This window comes from Mesitornis unicolor, unplaced genomic scaffold (genome assembly GCF_000695765.1).
Source record: "Mesitornis unicolor isolate BGI_N332 unplaced genomic scaffold, ASM69576v1 scaffold28548, whole genome shotgun sequence".
NCBI lineage: Eukaryota > Metazoa > Chordata > Aves > Mesitornithiformes > Mesitornithidae > Mesitornis > Mesitornis unicolor.
The window spans coordinates 15,888-34,875 of NW_010204373.1; the positions used below are offsets into that span (position 1 = coordinate 15,888).

The 18,988-nt window shown below is 41.4% G+C and overlaps 1 protein-coding gene across 1 annotated transcript; it reads left to right on the forward strand.

The window, feature by feature from the left end:
* Nucleotides 1-263: 263 nt before the first annotated feature.
* LOC104545819 (3-oxo-5-beta-steroid 4-dehydrogenase) lies at nt 264-18,779 on the forward strand (the record flags this gene model as incomplete). Its single annotated transcript, XM_010191040.1, has 8 exons — nt 264-431; nt 4,834-4,950; nt 9,415-9,492; nt 11,721-11,843; nt 13,589-13,698; nt 14,170-14,335; nt 14,870-14,952; nt 18,613-18,779. Coding segments are annotated over 8 exons (888 nt in total), but the record flags the coding sequence as incomplete, so codon positions are not given.
* Between the last annotated feature and the right edge of the window lie 209 nt (nt 18,780-18,988).

Below are 18,988 nucleotides of genomic sequence, written 5' to 3' on the forward strand. Positions count from 1 at the left end.
CTCTTTCTTTCCCAAACAAAAGAAGAATTTTTCGCTGTGCTCCTTTTTCCTCCTAGTTCCACGTTTGCAGCAGTTTTGAAGAAAAGTTCATAGCACATTTTTATTCAGAAGTTTAAATACAGGTGTCTGGAGAGGTAAGGGATGGTTAGACTGGATGAATTCCAACATGAACCTTGTGCATATCTCGGGGACTCTATAGCATTGCAAGAGAGGCGAATTACAGGAGTCTGTAACTGTGTTTATTCTTTTTATTCTCCCATTAGACTCCCAAAGGTTCCTGTTTGGAGTCGGTGAAGATTGCCATTGATACTGGTTACCGCCATATCGATGGTGCCTTTGTCTACTACAATGAGCATGAAGTGGGACAAGCCATCCGGGAGAAGATTGCTGAAGGAAAGATCAAGCGAGAAGACATTTTTTACTGTGGCAAGGTAAGATGCTGCACTCATGTTATTTACACTAAATCCAGGATTTATGTGAATTGGTTTTTTTAAGAATGCTGGTGGTCAACATCTGGTGGGCTTCCAGACCCAACATCCTTTATTTTACCTCCCTAGCATTCCCATAACGCCTCAGAGCTTTATGAGCACTATATTTGCTGTAAAGCACAGGAATCACTGCTGTTGTCAGTTTAAAGCTCATTTAGCAATGAGAATCATGCAACATTCACCTTGCCAGGTATTGTAAGTACCTGCAAGTTAAGACCATTGCTACGCTCAGCAGTGCTGCCTAAGCTGTTACTGTCACACGTTGTGCTGGCACACACAATCATATAGTCACACACTGAGCCCAATCTGGACAATGATCCTGCAAATGAGTTATTTTCTGTTAGAACAATTCTCTGTACAGGTTTGCCGTGAGATTGCCCAATGAAAGGGGTGGGAGCAAGCACGTGCATGCAAGTGTCTGTGTACGGGAGAACAGCAAGTGTTTACATTGGTACTACTGCCAGAAAATTACTCATCAAGTTACACCCTTAGTTACTGTATAACCTGTCATTAAAAAGGTCTAGGATGATGAATCAACCTGCTTGGAGAGAAGATGTCATCACACTTCTGCTTTACAGCAATAAGGCCAGAGTAATGCATGAGCTAGCTAATGCTTTAACGTCTTAGCCATAAGAGTTGATTCTCCCTAGAAGAATGATATCCCTTGACCAATGAAGTGTCTGACAAAAGCTCTTAAAACTACAACAACTAGATCCCAGATATAAGAGAAAGTGTTCATTGCATATTGCAGTATAAACATCGGATGGCCCCAGAAAGTTCATGGTACCTGTCCAGTTTAATGGAGTTTATGCTATCAAGTTCCCCTTCCTACAGTCCTTCTTCGGACATATCAGCTTAATATTTTCCCTTTCTCCTTTCCCAAGTAAGATGTAATCCACAAAAGTTACTCAACAGTCTTGGAAATAAATATCTCAGTTCCTAGAGTGAAAGATCCCATGGGATATAACGCTTGGTTTACTGTTAGCAATTTAGTTAAGCTCTGTGACCTGGGAAACTAAGCTTCAGATTGAGTAGTTTGCAGACCAAGTGGATTTTTACCAGCTATAGACTAATTCCCAAGTAAAGCAATTTCCTGTAAAGTATGCAACTCTTTTCCAAGATCCCTGCTTGGTTCTACTGGTAACAACCCTGCCATCCTGAGAACAGCTTCACATCCTCAAATTCTTCACATTTATCAGGGTAGTCTCTCAGTCTCTCATATGCCAAATATGTTGATTTGTATAAATCAAAATATTTTACAAGTTTTATAGTTCATTACTGCAAATTACCAGTAATATTTCAAATCAAAACCACAAAGTTGTGCCAAAAGGTTAGAACCAGATGTCCTAACAATTTTGAGTCTAACTTTCACAACTGCTTCCTCTGCCTTTTTTTTGTCCCATATAAACCTTCAGGTTATGTGAAAGTGCATTTCTTGGTAAAACTTTATCATTGAGCCACCTGTGAAACTGCATGAGATTTCTTGATTGTAAGTTCAGTTGTTCCTTGAACTGCAGACCCCACAAGCCTCAGGGCTGCAACTCACAGTACCACAATAGCCAACGCCTGTGGTTCCAGTCTGCCTTTGACTGTGAGATGGGACACGCATGGATTTATCTCTCTGTTGTGTCCTCTTTGTGTTTGAAAAAACTTCAGGTGCTCAGGTGGCAGTTCATTAGAGCATCTCTGTAGTCTTTAAGGAGTTCAAAGGCAGAAGTGGAAAATAATCTGCAGCCAATTCAATCCATCACAATTCAGGATTTTCACAGGTTTCACCGAACATTTTCACAGCAGCTCTGAGCTTTGCAGAAAGAGTGGGACTGGATGTCCTTTGTCTTATGAGCTCATATATCTTCAGTTTTATGTACCTTATGAACTTACGTATCTTAGGAACTACAGGCAAATATCAAGCCACCAGTAGATACATCAGTCATCAATTGGTAGCTGACTGATATGAACTGTTGCATCTTCTGGGAAGCATTGTAGATACAGTAGACAATTCTTGAAAGTAGCCTGCACAACAGAAGTTGGTTTGGGTTTCAGCCTTACCGGCATCAGAAGTACTGGAAATTCCTAAGATCCTTCAGACTCAAGCCCCTCATGCAGATCTTTCCTTTAACAAAGATGATACAAACTGAAGGCTGGTCTGTCAGCAGGGATTAACTAAAACAGCCCCACTGAGTGTGGCAGTGTTACTGCAACAGTGACTTGGTGTAATCGGGCTGCATCTGCCCATTGAAATCATCAGCACTTGCACTTGGCTTGTGCTGCTGGCTGGCTGATCAGGCAGAGCAGCTCAGCATCCAGAAATTTTAGAGGTTTTATATCAACTGCCAACATCACACTTGGCTTATATAGCAAGACCTTTTTGGTCTCCTCTTTCATCCCAGGATATTTCTTTCATTAAACTAGAAGTAACATTTCCAGGAAATGTGATGTCCTGAAATGCCAAAGCCAGCTGGCAGCTTTGACTGCTCAAATGTCTACATGGGTTCTACTTAGGTAGATAATACAATAACTTGTACAAATCATGAAAACAGTTATGAAACACTGAAGTTTCCATGGCATCTATGTATTAACATAGTACAAATGTTTGCTGTTTCTAAAGGCTGTTTCTTTAGAACCTCTGCAGTTTTTTTAAGGGCAGTATATTCGCTGGCAAGTACTGAGCTCAGTAGTGGTGGACTAGAAAGGGCACTTGGAAAAACTGCTTCTAAACTATCAACTGCCCTCAGGTTACTAAATTTCCAAAACACTAAACAAAACAAACTACACACATGAAGGGTACACAGATTAGTATCCTTACCTATATTTAAGTCTAAAAAAAATATCTTATTTTGCATGTAAAAATGCTTAAATAAAAAAAGACATAGATGAAAGGCTTTCAGGATATCCAGCAGAACATCTTAAAACTCTGAGAGCAGGACCTTGGTCCCTTTGCTGTATTACACCTCAGACTGTGTAACCACCATCCAGTGATCATAAACTCTTCATGCCTTGCAACATACAGCTGGACAAGGTCTAGTATGAATTTCCAGGTGCCAACCCCTGTTTTGGTTTGTCAGCTTAGGGCAGGGTCAAGTGTACTGCTCTCAGTACACCTTAACTTTCAGATAACATGTCCTTGCCTCTGCTAGCAAAACTGAGCAGGTAGTTATTCCCCAGGAAAACAATAATATCATAAAAAAAAATTCCAAACATCTAAAACACTTTAAAACTTACCAAGGCTATGTTCTTTGACACCTATAATCATTATCTTCTCCTGAAAATGGCGAATCAAGTGTTTCATGTCTCAAGAACGTATTCATTCTATACCTTGGCACATGGTGACTGCCAGCTTTGGTAGCAGAACTGGCTAGACAATGACCATACCAACAGCCAGCACATTTTTCCAGCTAATAAATGTGCCAAAAACCTCAACATGACTCCACATATCAATTCTGTGCATTGAAAACAGGAGATAAAGTAGCCCAACTTCTTGTGTGCAAGCCAATGACACTTTAAACCTCGTATTGTATGTTAATTCTGGTTTTTGTCAATTTTAAGTACAGCAATCAGTTTACAAAGAGCTCGTGGTTACTAATTACCATGCTATGCTTTTATTCTTGCAAGAGATTTGCATCAGCAGAGTTCAGTTAGAGATAGTACTGAAATCTAATCAAGTAAGCACAGCAATCTCAGGGCACAACCCAGCAAGGAAGCAGTTATGATTAAAGAAAAGGCTGCACTTTAACTAGTCATACCTTCCTTATGGTAACTAAACAATAATGCATCTTTCAGTGAGGACTGGGGGGTAAATTAAAACTTCCTAGGTCAGGCAGTCACTTGGGCTCCATAAGCACAGGAGAAAACCAAAAGAGTCTCCTTGTGCTGGGTGCTTGGTTGTTCAATAGCAAACTCACATGATCTAAGCTTCTGCCTTCAAGCATAAAACTGACCACAGATTTCTTGTGGGAACATAGTTTTCCAGTGAAAGCATATGCTTGGAAAGCTCAAAAAACAAATGGAATCTGCCTAAGTTAATTGAGCAAGAGTTTGCAATATACTCAACTCAGAAGAACCTGTCTTGTAATGAACAAATGTGCAATGGCTTTACTGGGACAGTCCTGGGCAAGGATTCCTGTCTTAACCTCTACATCTGCTTCTGACAGAGGACAGGATAAGGCCCCTCACCTTTGTCTTGCAATGTTGCAGACCACAAAGTCTTTGTGCTGTGCATAATGGGCTCTGTGAGAACAAGAGAGAGTGTGTGTGTGTGTGCGCGCGCGCGCGGAGCAGGGGGCACCTGGAGGATGCTCACTATTCCTCCTGGCACCCAAAAGAGAGCCTGTGCTTGCCTCCGCAGCTGTGGAATACCTGCCATCCACCAGAGCTTGTGCGTCCCACACTGGAGAAAACCCTGAAGATACTGCAGCTGGACTACGTTGACCTCTACATTATTGAGCTGCCAATGGCCTTCAAGGTAAAAATTAAAATTGCCCTAAAAAGTGGATGGTCGGCTTGAATCAAGGTCTTCATCTAGCATCCTCTTCACAGCTTCCAGTCCATGTTGAAAATAGCACTTTGGCCTGACAACGTTTGATATTTACTGTATGCATACATGTCTGTGCACCACCCACACAAAGAGATGCTTACAGGTGGGATGAGAGAAGTTACTGACAGCCATAGCACGGGGGGTCTCCACTGGAAGGACAGATCTCCTGACTGAGGTTGAACAATTCCTGTGCTGAAGAGTTAGTGTAGCTGAAGTAGCACACGTGTCTTAATCCTCTCTAAGCCATAAGGAGGGAGTCACTGGAGGAAAATGGTTATACAGCGCAGCAAAGGGCTAGGAGTAAAGTTTGGATGGGCAGAGGGAAAGGGGAAAAAGCCATCAAGTTGATTTCCTTACTCTGTCCCAAAACCTGAATGGCCTCACTAGTATTAAAGCCACTAGGAAAACTATGGTTATGATCTTAATCTCCTTAACTCCAATGCTCCTCTTGAACAGCTTCAGTAAATCATAGTTGGCCTCAAACATGGGTTGTCCACCTCTCTCAGAAGTTAAAGCTGAAATTCCTTCACACTGCTGGGTCTGGGCAACTTGTAGCCAAAACCTTTGAATGCAAGGAGCTCACACTGGAGTTGCATGTCTCCCTTTGAACAAGCTCTTTCTAGTTCCCAAGCCTTCTGGTTTCACCACCATTTGTACCTTGGTTTACAATTTTCTTCTGCAACTACATGATATAAAGGCAAATTAAATAGTGAAACTAAAAGAATGAGATTCAAAACATATTGAAGTGGTTTTGAACCAATTATATACTTTTTTTCTTGGAGACAATGGGGTCAGGCAATCAGCTGACTAATTGCTTCTGTGGGATGTCTAAGCTTTAAACTGGCCTCTTTATGCAAGGAAGATAGCTCTCTGATTATTAAAATTACATTTTACTATGGATTCCAAACTGCCAGAACCATCAAATAGGAAGCAATTTACCAGTGAAACAGTCACCTTAGACCTGCAGTTCCTTTTTTCCCAAGGAAGTAATATACCATTAAGACCTGTACAGGACTAACTGGACTCAGATACTAAAACTTTATTTATACAGTCCCATGTATAGAATCCTTTTGGGTACATTTTTAAAAATTTCCCACCACTTGCAATTTCCTGTTTCCTTTTGCTTGTGTTTGTATTCTCTAGTAGTTCATTCTCCCACATAGTGAAGGTCATGGTCTCACAATATAAAGATATAGACAGCTGGCTTTAAAGTAATGTACATCTGACTCCCTGAGGCCTGTATCAACAATCTGAGTTGTTAAAGGAGTAGCTGTCCTGGAGATACATTCATGTTCCCCTTGAGAAGAGAGAAGAATGTTGTTTTTTGCCTGAAAAATATTCATTTTCTGTGCCAAATACAAAAAGAACACACACACACACACACACACAGCCTTTATTTTTTTTTTCTTCAATGGTGACAAGTTTCCTTTCTTTGTCTCCTTTCTCACAAATACACTCATCCCACAGGTGATGCTTGTCTTTGGTCAGGAGTGTGCAGGTGTAACACTAACAAACTCCTACTTGGCAAATGTTGGTGCTTACCTGTTTCCCCAAAAGCCTTCTAGCAAAACTAGTCTCTGCTTAGAAATCAGTGAAGAACTTGAGACAAAGCTTAAGGTCACACTCTGAAACAAGTAGGAAACATGCCTCTGCAGGGCCCTGTAGGCAGAATCTCACAGGAATCTGTTTTCACAGAGCACCACTCAGAGGAGGAAAGCCCCACCATGCCACAGTGGATGAAGAATGACTGAAATCTGAAGTGGCATTATTGACTGACCTACCAACATTAGCCCACACCTCCCTGTATTTTTTCCCTCACGCAGATTTCCCAGTCAGGACTTTGGTTCTTCTTCCCTTTAGCCCAGCAGTGGTGCTCAGCCCCTCTACTCTTGCAAGGTAGATGACCAGCAGGAACAGGTCTCTTCCAGGCCATCATGTGCCCACTGGCAGGTTTTCTAGGGGGCTCTGCTCAGATGACTGCTCCATCAGTAAGCAAGGTGCACTAAATGATCTTCAAATGCCTCCCAGCTTCTGTCACCTGGCAGTAAAGCAGGCACTTTAACATTACATAGAACAAGTCTTTCCAAGTATCTTGTCAGTTTAAGAGAATAAACCAAAACAGACCCATGGCCTCACTATTTCACAGAATACCAGGTTGGAAGGGACCACAATATTTTATTTCCTATTGCCCTTAATTTATACAATAGGATTCAGGAAGTTTTTGAAATTGCTCTCTTGAAAAAGTCCACTTGACCATTTTGTGAAAGCAATGAGATGCACAGACCTGTCTTTCTGCATCTGCATTGGTGATGAAATTATTATAATGGGAGCAGGGCTTTTCCCCTCAGTGGTTATTAACTACTGTGTTTTAAATAAGCAAGTAAGTTGTCTGGTAGCTTTTGGAGTGCCTCCTGACTTTGAACATGTCGTGATAACATATGATCCCTGCATAGTGACAGTGACGGTATGATGTCCTCACCTGTTTCAGTGCTCATACAGCAGCACAGTAGGAAGCCACCTTATGTTTAGTCTAAGGTGTGTAGCTATCTCTGAAGAAGACAAAAGCATCTGTGGGAATGGCTGGTGTGGTGTAGTCCATGAAAAGTCAAAACCAATAAATGAAACCAACTTCTGAAAGGCCTTGTCAAAGGCCCAGTAACCACTATCGTTTCACCATCAAAACACTGACTTTGTCAGCACTTTCTCTCTCTTTATCCAGACAGTTAACTGCAGACAGTTCTTCCATGTAGAAACTCCCTTGCATAAAAAGGTAGCTTAGCAGAGAAAGTATTGTCCAGAGACTACTGAGCAGATATAACTGTACTTCAACACCTTGTGTAGTTCCCTGGAGGCAGGAGGAGGGATTGAGCCTTGTGAAAATCCACAATAGCTGGCACCACTTATATCACTCAAGAGAAGTTCATCTTCAAGCACTGTTCATTCCGACTTTGTTCACTTTTTAGAACACAAGTGATAGAAATAGAGGAAAATGGAGGCTTGAAAAGTTAGGTAATGTAATTACTGTATATTTACTACTACAAAAAAGCAATGTTGAACAGAAGTTAATGAACTAGAAGTGGAACAGAGTAAAATGGTCTTGAATTCAGAGTCATCCCCTGAACTCAAAGAAGTCCGACTGCTATGTGTTGAGCTTGTACTCTTGCAGAGTCTGCTGGGATATCATGGGGTGATTAGTTTGTTCCAAAATACCATGGTGTCATTTTGTAAATAGGGCTTCTCCACCTCAAGTTATTATGGCAAACAGTTTGTCTTCTAATTTAAAAAAAAAGAAGTATCAAACAGCCATCTACCTCCTAGTAATTTTTTTTTTCCAGCAAGACACAGCAAAAAAGGCAACAAGTCACCTTTGTGGAATTCATTGTGGAAAACCAGCACATCTGGAGAAGAAAGGCTTATGCCTGTAACTTAGACCTTGGCCTCTGAAATCTGAGGCTATATTTTCCTTAGGCTCACTTTTCCCATTAAATGCCTTGAATTTGAACTTCTTGACTGAACTGGGAGGGTCCAGTTACCAATGGTATAGTCACAGCTGCCTGCTCCCAAGGAGTTACCATGTCAACATCTCATACCCAGGCCTTTGAAATGTAGCAGTTTGAAGTCAGATCAAATGTCAAACATCACTGAAGGGGTTTTTTATGAAAAAAGTGAAAATGTGATCAGAAAAAGGGTGCGAGGGAGGTGTTAATGCATTGCTTGTAACAGCAGTGAGATGGCCAGCAAATAAGAAAAAGATGTGCTTGGGAGATACCAGCTCATACTGGTATCTTCATCTTAATCTCTGAAGTCTTGTTTATGGGATACAGAGATAGGAAGAAAGAGCTCCAAAGGTGGATAATGCACTTAAGAAGTTTACACTCTGTACTATATCTACGCACATAGCCCTTTACTACTAGTAAGTAGCTCTTGGAAATAGTCCCTCCAACTGTTGGGAGCTGGACAGAGCTGGAACTCTTCCCAAGTGTCTAAGACACCAGCAGGATCAGGTGAGGGGCAGAAAGGGAGACAGGGGAAGAAAGGAGGGAAGAAGTGGAAGAGAATACAGGTTGGTATTCTAACCCAGCCCTTTGAAAGGAGACTAGTCCTTTGGATGCCATAATTTAAAGGCCAAAAGTTTATTGAAAAACAAGGCCACCTGCGAAGTCCTGAGTGTGCACTCATGTGAAAGTTCAGAAGCGTATCCAAGGACGATCTAGCAGTGGAGAATGTGGTAAGCCCAGCATGAACAACCTGTTGAATTTAGGGTGTTTCAGAAAGCTTTTAATTGTGATGGTGGTGTTGTTTGCTAGTAGAAACAGAGTCTGAGGAAAAATCTTTGTTCTGAGGAGTGAATTTTTTTTCTTTAAAGTGCAAAAGTGTGCCTTTACTTTTCAGCCTGGAGATGTAATCTACCCAAAAGATGAAAATGGAAAATTTATCTACCATGAAACAAACTTATGTGCCACTTGGGAGGTAAGCAAACACAACATCCATCCATATATGCTTTAAAAACACAGATCCTCATTCTCAGTTTTACTTTTGGCTTCCATAAACAGAGCTGAAGCATACTGACAGGGCAAACAGATCAAATTCTACTAGTTTGATGGACAAATTTCACTTCTGTTCCTAAGGATGTTGCTTCTTGCCATAATTTAATTATTTTTATAACAAAATAAAACATTGTCAAAATATCTGACATCCATATTCGTTCTGTCAGAGACTGCAGTCTCTACTTGCTAGTTGAGGTATCTGTACATTTTTACCAGTCTCTCCTCCTTATCAGATCTTTACAACAGGAGAAAGTTGGAGCTCTAAGAAGTGACTGGATCCTCCTCAAAAAAAAGAAAGCTTTTCACCTTCAAGATAAAACAGAAATTGCCCTAAAGCTCACCATAAAAAATCCCCCACACAAAAAAATCCCAAACAACAACAAAAAACACAAACCCTTGCCATCAGAACAAGTTCACTCACTTCTAAATTTAATTATCAGATGAAAAAGCAAGGTTTCGCTGCTAAGAAATCTTGGAGGGAAGTAGCATTTGCCTGAAAGCTAGCATCCTAAATTTGTTTATTATGCATTCTAGTCATATAGCCAGATGTCTCCTAAAGCTTACTGCCACTTGGCTTCTGGATCGCAGATGAGGCAGAAAGTGTGATTAGCAATCTCATCACTAGCCTGCCTTTGAAGTCTTGGGCACTCTTAAATTCATGGCCAAAACTGGTCAGCTCTCCTTCTGCAACAGGGCTGCTGTAAATCATCACTAATTCAGCCCAGTTCACACCAGCAAAGATGACATGGGCTACTACATGTTTCACTTGAGCTTGCACTGTCCGGAGTTGGATAAGCGTGTCCCAGTTTAGCTCTACTTGAGGTACAGCAGATAAAGATGCTGAATGGGTGAAACTGAGTGAAAGTTCAGAGCAGGAAAGAGACGAGGGGATGCTTGGGCTTTCCCTTGGCAGCTGAGCCATCCAGGCTGGGTCTCGGAGGGAATGGGGACTTCCACATTTGCTGTTTGTGTTACCCTTGCCTTTGGCTGATGCAGTTCATTCCTCCTTTTCACAGGGCTGGTTGCTTAAATGTTAAAAAGCAGCAGCTGTCTGAACACTTATATTTTGGTCTTCAAGCTGGTGCTCATTGTAGAGGATATATTGTAGCAGATCACTCTCTTCAGCTAATAAACCGAGAGAAAAATAGGTGATGGTGAGTGTCTGCAAATAATAGCATCAATCTAATTAAAACTGGCTAAACTCAATCCAGATAATGTCAGTCTCTCAGTATGGTGCTAGCAGGCAAAAATGGCTCCAGATGACTATATTTGCTGACTTGTCACTGAGTGATACAAAGCATATGAGGCCAACTAGAGGTCATCAAATACATGGTGCCTCTTACCTTCCTGCTTTCAGCTCCTGCGAGACAGAAAGGAATAACAAAACTGGCAGGAGCAGTATCCAGCTCCACAGTGGGGTCTGCTCTGCCTCAAACAGTCACTAAATCATTTGTGTGCAGAGTTTCTGGGGCAAAGAGGAAGATCATAGGAAAGGACCCACTCTCCCCTTTACAAGCCAGCAGATGAAGCTAGTGAAGACCAGGGCATGTATTAATATCCAGTATTCCTAAGGCTTTCTCATCTGTTAAGATTAGTCCGAAGTGCAGAAAATCTAGAATTCCTCTCTTGCCTACTTTTTTTTCCTACTTTACACTGTACTGAAGTTTTCTGTGTTGGTTTTGTAGTGTGCCTTGCCAGATATTTAGGGGATTTCACTGGATAGATACTTCATATAAAAAACTCTTGTATAATCAAAAGGAATAAACTGACTTATCAGGAAAGCAATCTGCTTTGTTCACTCTCACTTTTCCAGCTTTAGGGCAGTGCTGAAGCAGCATAAAGTAAACAAAACCCTTTGAAAGCAGATGTCTGGCACTCACATACCTATATCTTTCTGCTCTCCAGACAAATTCTACCTTCACAGGAGGTATAAAACATTAGGGTTTGGTCTGGAAAGTGGGTCTACATAGGAACAGAGTTTAGGAGAGCAGGATGGCACCATCTCTCATGCTAGTAAAGCTGTTAGTTCTGCCACAGCAAAGGTTTTTCTGCAGTCTCAAGAATGGTCTATATTCTACCTGTCTCTAAAACACATGCTTCAAGGAATCAAGCCAATATGTGGGACTCAACTTGTCTTTGCTTTCTTTGCAGGCAATGGAAGCATGTAAAGATGCAGGCTTGGCAAAGTCTATTGGCGTATCCAATTTCAACCGCAGGCAGCTGGAGATGATCCTGAACAAGCCAGGGCTTAAGTACAAACCTGTCAGCAACCAGGTAGGACTGCAAGCAGAGGGCAGCACTTGTGATGGTGCCACTGTCCTGGAGAGAACTCAGAGGCAACAGGTGGCCCTGGCCACCACGTGCAGAAGGGTGACGTACACTGTGCCACAGATGCTGCCCTCCATACTGTCACACTTTCATTTCTAGCTTGAAAATATTACTCATCCTATCTAGGCTAATGATAGATATTTAAAGATGCTGGAAAGATCGGTCTCCTTAGTTCCTGCTCCAGGACTATAAAACTGGTGCCTCTGTACCAAGCTCTGTAACAAGGTTGAATGCTGAGTCAATACAGATCTTCAATCTCTGCCATGTACCTCAATTCAAGTCCAAAAAATTTCCAAGATTAATCATTCAGGGCTAACCAGTTCTCAATGAGGTCATGTCTACCTCAGCTGACACCGAATCAAAACAACCCTGAGTATCGGGGTTCCTGAGTCACACTAATCTTCTCAAGTTTAAAAGTCATTAGAATTCCCTGTACTTGCTCTCTTTTGCCTTTCCTATAAGATGTCAGTAAGAGTTAGAGGAAAACCTAAATTAAAGTGGATACCCCATTGAGAGACTGACTTGAGCTGAACAAGCCCATGAAGACAATTAGGCATGTCTGAGTTACAGAATTTATCATTACAGTAGCGGGACTCAGAGAAGATGGGTAGTAGCAGGAACCTATCTGAACACCCAGTACCTTTGACTCTGGCATTTGGCAGCTCACTGTGTTTCCTAGAAATCACTGGGAAGCTCTACTGACTCATCTGGCACAGACAAATATCCATGTTAGCAATACCAGAGAAGAGGCCAGTGACCAAATGGGACCAACTTCATGGCCTGAAGGGCTGGGATTGACATGAAACAGGGCATGGAGGCTGGCCATAGCCTTCATTTCTGTCTTTGGTCTGCAGGGAAAGGCAGTCTGTGAGAGGAGGAAATTCCAGCACCCCTCACTGGTATTAACATGCCCAGCGGGTGCAAAATACAATTGCTGTTTCTGGCATGCCCCTAAGACTGCACTGAGCATTGCTGCTGCTTCCTGGGTTCGAGGGAAACTGGGCAAAAGATTAAGCCCAGCTTAGGGCAGCTAGCCAGCGAGCATAGATGTGCCAGCTAGCTTCAGACTGTCTACGAACAGTGGCTGCTCTGTCACCTTGTAGGCATCCCTTTCCCAGAGTCTGAGAACATGGCCAGAAAATCCCTGCCCATAAGGGAATGATGCACAGTATTTGCTATGTGGGAGAGCAGCATTTGAAACAAGGTCATAACTGTTATGGAGATGTCCCACCTTTTACGTATCCTCCCCTCACCTTTCTATCTAGGACAGCCTATGCAAACACTTCACCTAAAAACATCATCAGATTATTTGTTCTGAATGTAAGAGGCAGAGAAACAAAGATCTGGTCCACATGAGGTGTGTTACCTTCTCAGCCTACTTTTCCAGTGAGCTTCCCACAACTCTAGAACCCCCACTTATTGCCACCTTTCCAGTGGGGGCCAATAGAAATTCCTTGAAAACAAATAATAATCACAGATGTTGATCTGCTGTCCACCAAAAAAAAAAATTAATCATCCAGCAATGTACAATTAGAAGACTAACCACAGATTTGAGTTACCTTATTCCTTAACTTACATGTATCCTTTCCTGAAAGCATCACCTGGTCTGTAGTTCTCACAAATACTGGGACACCATCTGCTTCTATATCTGGTCCTGTTGATTAATCATTCTTTCTACATTACTTTTGTAGGTCGAATGTCATCCTTATTTCACCCAACCCAAACTCTTAGAATTTTGCAGACAACATGACATTGTTATTGTTGGGTACAGCCCATTGGGAACCTCAAGGGATGAATCATGGTAAGTCTCCATGTTACTTTCTAAGAGCAGGGCCACCATCCAGGAAAAAAATAATAGTTCTCCACTGCTGGGTCTCTGTGAAAAACACCTTCGTCCTCATTTTTCAAAGTAGTTTTGAAATTTAGTGTCTAAATATTACTGTTGTGAATGTAAACTTGCAAAGCTCCGGCTGCATGCTGTCATCAAGAAATGCCAGGTTTCTGTAGGTCTCCTCTAACAGAAAGCGTTTGTAACTACGAATGCTGAGGCTGAGGTGAGGAAGTAGAAACTAAGTCAATGTTAGGACATCACATATGAAGTTGCCTTTGACAACCTGCCAACCTAAGTGCCAAAGCTTTTCTCCCACCTTTCACACTGCTTGTCAAAAAGGTACAGTATTCTGTCCACAGACAAGTAGATGCTGCTATGTTTTGACATTGAAGATAAGGAGGGGCTTTTTTTTGTTTTCTTTTCTTTCCAATTTTTTTCCAGGGTAAACGTGTCCTCCCCTCCTTTACTGAAGGATCCTGTGCTGAATGCCATTGGCAAAAAGTACAACAAGACAGCTGCACAGATTGCTTTGCGTTTCAACATCCAGAGAGGGGTGGTGGTCATCCCAAAAAGCTTCAATCCACAACGCATCAGGGAAAATTTCCAGGTAAGTTCATACTCTGACGGTGCATGAATCAATCTACTTATGTTGGCCTGACCACTACAGAAGGCAATTTACCCATTTCTTTCTCTAGACACAAGGCTTGACCAGTATCAAGCTTTGCCACATTTCATGCCCTTTGTCCCCATCACTTAATGGTAGGACAATAATAAAGCAGAGAGGAAATTTCGGTGTCTTCTGACCCTCTGGTGTGGATAAATTTCCAGCTGGTGGTGTATCCCAGAGCACCAGCTGCTGCAGTGAGCAGCACAAGTGAGATGAAGTAATTCTGTAGGTCAGTGGCTCAAGGTTTCTGGCTGTAGGTGTTTGGGAATGGCTGACTTGTTCTACCCAGTTTTCAGGTACGGGGCAGCTTTGTTAAGGAGGGTTTGTTGCATATAGATGTGCCAGAAAGGCTTTGGATTTGTAGGGGATACAGCAGTGGGGAGGAGGAGAAAGTGGCCTTCTGAAGCCTGGAACATATGAATGTTGATTGTGCCAAGAAATGCTAACTTACTCCTGAAAATCTCCTTCCATTAGATCTTTGACTTCTCCCTCACTGAGAAAGAGATGAAAGAAATTGAAGCCCTGAACAAAAACGTTCGTTATGTGGAACTGTTAATGTAAGTCCAGGTGGAATCCTATATCCTCACAGAACATTCCTGTCTTTTCAGGGTTTGGGTTTTTTTGGGGTCTTTTTTGTTTGTTTGTTGGGTTTTGTTTGTGTGTTTGTTTTTAAATCACTTCTTTTTAATATCAATTTTTGTACAGACCACCTTATTTTAAGGTAAGGCTTAAATATAGGAGGTCTTTAATGCAGCCTGAATATTCTCATGGACCTGTTGCCAAAATAAGTGTCCAATACTTGCTTACAGCTCAGATGTCAAAAGCCCACCCAGTAGAAAGTGACTGTATCTGGATATTCCATTGCTGCTCCATCTCCTTGAACACTTTCTGCTGTTTGTTGTGATGATGGTCTCAGCCACTCACAAGGTGTAGCACTCCCCCTGTCTATCAGTGTGGACACCAGAGCTGAAATTCAAATAGGAGCACATTCTTGTCTTTCGCCTCCTTCCCATCTTGCCTTCCAGTGCTCAGCAAGCCACATTTCTACTTGAGTACAATGGATTATGGATTTTGACCCTAGTGTCCCCAGAGACAACTTGTCCTAAATTGCCATGTGGAAGGCTAGGAATTAAGAGCACTGTTATATGAAACTACAGAGCTAATTTAGGGAAAGCTCTACTCCTCACTTAGTCCTTTGGTCAGAACATCAGAATTTGCCTACCCAACTTCCTCATAAAAGATGATGCATCTTAGTGACCACAAGTGGTTAGAAACTTTGTTTTGGCCCTTCATCTAACACCATCTTCTTCAGACACTTCCCTCTCTTTCTGTCACATTGAGTTGTATCTTTTTAAATGGAAAGCAGAAAACCATGCAGCTCGTTTAACTGCTAGATTACTTCCTAATTACCTCTTCTGATAACTAACAAGACTTGATCTCTTGCTGCTTGTGATCTAAAGCTTACCACCCAAGATCGTTTTAACCTGCACTAGCTCAGAAGGCTCAGACTGATCCAACATCTCCTCTTCCAGAGAATGAGACCATTTGTTTTTCCTACAGTTTATGGCTAAGCTTTACACTTTCCATTTTTCAGGACACTCAATGTATAGCCAAATGCTAGAGATTAATTTCCATGCATTCCTCTTTACCTTGGATTATCTATGTCTTGACAAACTGTAGTGTGCTCAAGCACTAGAACTAATGAAATGAAGGAGCTTCTTAGCACTCTGAAACAATGACTATTGCTCAAAAGACGGGAGGAATGTTGCAAAGGAACAAATGAACCATTTACTGTGATGCATAGATATGATAGGAAATATGATCTAAGATAAAAACATCATAATGGAGTTAATATTTCACATTTTGGCTCAGCCAGGTGCTCTGAAGCTTTAGTTTCTTAAAACTTAAAATAGCCTTCCATCAATTAGCAGCACTTAGTTACAGAAGGCTTCTCACAAATGGCCTAGCAGATAATTGTGTGCTTTGGTATTTGAAATTGCTTGGGTTTTTTTTAATATTTAAGTTGAGCTATAACATCATTTAAACTTTTAGTGAGTATATACACAAAATGTAACTTTGGTACAAAAAAGCCTTTTCCAGAAGCAAAGTTTAAAGGATCTAAAGCACCCACAGAAGAACTTTCTAAGCCACTAATCCAAAACCTAATAAACTAAATGTTTTGCTTTATTAGACCAAATTTGGTCACAGGAGGACACTGTGGACAAGGAAAACAGGATGCATAGGATGGACATTGTGAGACCTATTTTTCACAGGAGTGCTATGTTTGGGGAAAAAAGCTTAAATACAGTCTGACCTGAACTGTGAAAAATGCTTCCTTGGAAAAGTGATGTTGTCTTGTAAGAAGCAGCTAAACACCTATCTGTTCTCACACCAAAGTGTCTGGAAATGACACTGCAACAGATGAGTTACCAACCTGAAGAGATTTCTTATCTCATCCAAAAATATGTATATGAAAAAGTCAAACGTTCATAGAAAAAGACTTTTTGTTAGTCAGTTTTGTGCAAAAACTTCAACTGCTGCAATACAAATGCCAGAAGGAATGGAAAAAATCAACTGTCCTTTGGCTCTTCCAGATATCAGCTATCATGGGTACTGTGTGCAAGTCTGTTGTTCTTATGGTGTAAGACCATACAAACAGGATATTGCAACCAGTGGAATGAGTTAAGCATATGAGCAGAAAGCAGAGGTTTTGTAAAAATATAAGCATTTCAGGAAATCTCAGTCAAAATGGTTTCTTCTCCCCTTGGAGAAATCTGTAAGTATTGCACTGGGCAATTTTTACATTAATCTGTCCACTTGATTTATCTTCTGCTCCTAGTCCCTGCTATGGGTATTCTTCCTTACCAGTTATTGCAAGCTGTATTGACTCCTCTGAGTGAATAATTTTTACTCAAAAGGCTCAGAACTTTGAACATGCAAGATCTGATTAGGAAGCATGCTCGATAGATGCAAAGTAGAGAATTATGACACTGGCAATTCAGACGTTGTTAAATTACACTGAAACCTAACAAGCCAAAATGTTGTGGCTTGGGGGTTTTTTTTTGAACCAGCTCAATCTGTTAATGTGTAAACACTTCAACTTGGTTGAATATTGGAATGAAATGTTTTGACACAGCCAATTCAAAATGCTTGATGCCTTCCAGTTAGTTAACTTCAATACTGTGAAATGTATCCTTTCCAGACTAGAAGGATTCACAGCTGGGATAAATGCCAATATTTGTTGTGCTCTGCTGTAAGGCAAGGCAACCAACTGCTATTGTGTACCTGAGAACGTTCTTCGGAAACTTTTTATTTTGCTAACAGAAATTACTAGTGAAGCTAAGGCTTGTTGTTTAGCATAATCTTCCAAAACAAGCATGAAAAACCACAACAAAAAAGTGCAGCCTCTCTCAAGTCTGCCAAAAATAGACAAACATTTTCACCTAAAGTTGACCCTGGAAATTTTCTTTTTGCCTTTTATAATGATCCTGGATCATTCATATTCCCTGACCATGCAGTTTTTAAAATGAAGCCTGAAGCATCTCTACCTTTGGTAGCATGCAGCCATGAACATCCCTTTCTCCGCCCTGAATTGGGTCACCCCAAAGCTTCTTTATAAATTCTCTGCCACTGTTGCTACTAACCTGTCAGAGCATCTACATCTAGGCTGAAGTAGAGGACAGCCAGACCTAGTCTGGATATGGCAGCTGCTTGAAGAAAGCACCATACCAGATCCAGACCTATTCATGTGAGCTCTAAGTGCATAAACCAAAGTAGTACAATCTGGTGTCTCCACATGTCCTTCAAATATAGCCTTTATTCCTGAGGGTCTTTCTAGACATCTTAAAGTCTTCCCCTTCCACAATGAACACATAGTGAAGCCATCCCCTTCCCTACAACACTTCTACTAACCTGAGTTAAATCCACATGTATAGTGAGAATAGTTGACACCCAAACTCTCATTAAGGTATGCAGTCTGCAGATCTGCAAAATCATCCTTTGCTGTCCTCTCCTTAAATGCACAGGTTTGCTTCCAACTCTGCAGGGAACATTATTCAGAGCAGATAGCTTCTGAATAAGCAAAAGAGCCTTCCATGAAGGCCATCTACATATTGCAAGGAAGAGAGGAGGTTTGCTAGGCATAGGACAACTACAGCAATGATGCGACATCCTGCTTCTCCCAGGAATCTCACTTGTTCAATCTGACCTATCCACAGGTGGCGTGACCATCCAGAGTACCCCTTCAGTGATGAATACTGAAAACAAGGTGTGTCTGTGCAGGTTCCTAATGCAGTGCCATTAGGCTTCGCTGAAAGAGACCCAACGTTTGGTGCTTTGACTTCACGGGAGACTGTTCAAATTGGCATTAAAAACATGACATTTACTTCCTCTTGTCTTGTCAGTCTCTTATTGCTACCAAGGAACAAATCTATTTAACCAGTTGAATCTCTGTTTTTGGCTTAGGAGGATTTAACTCAGCATTGAGGCTTCAAAACTGAGAGCTGATAAAATTGAATATTTCTCTTGAAAACAGGCTCACTAGTTCAAGCCAAATAATTTTTACTCAATGGCACGTTCTTCACTGAATTTGAA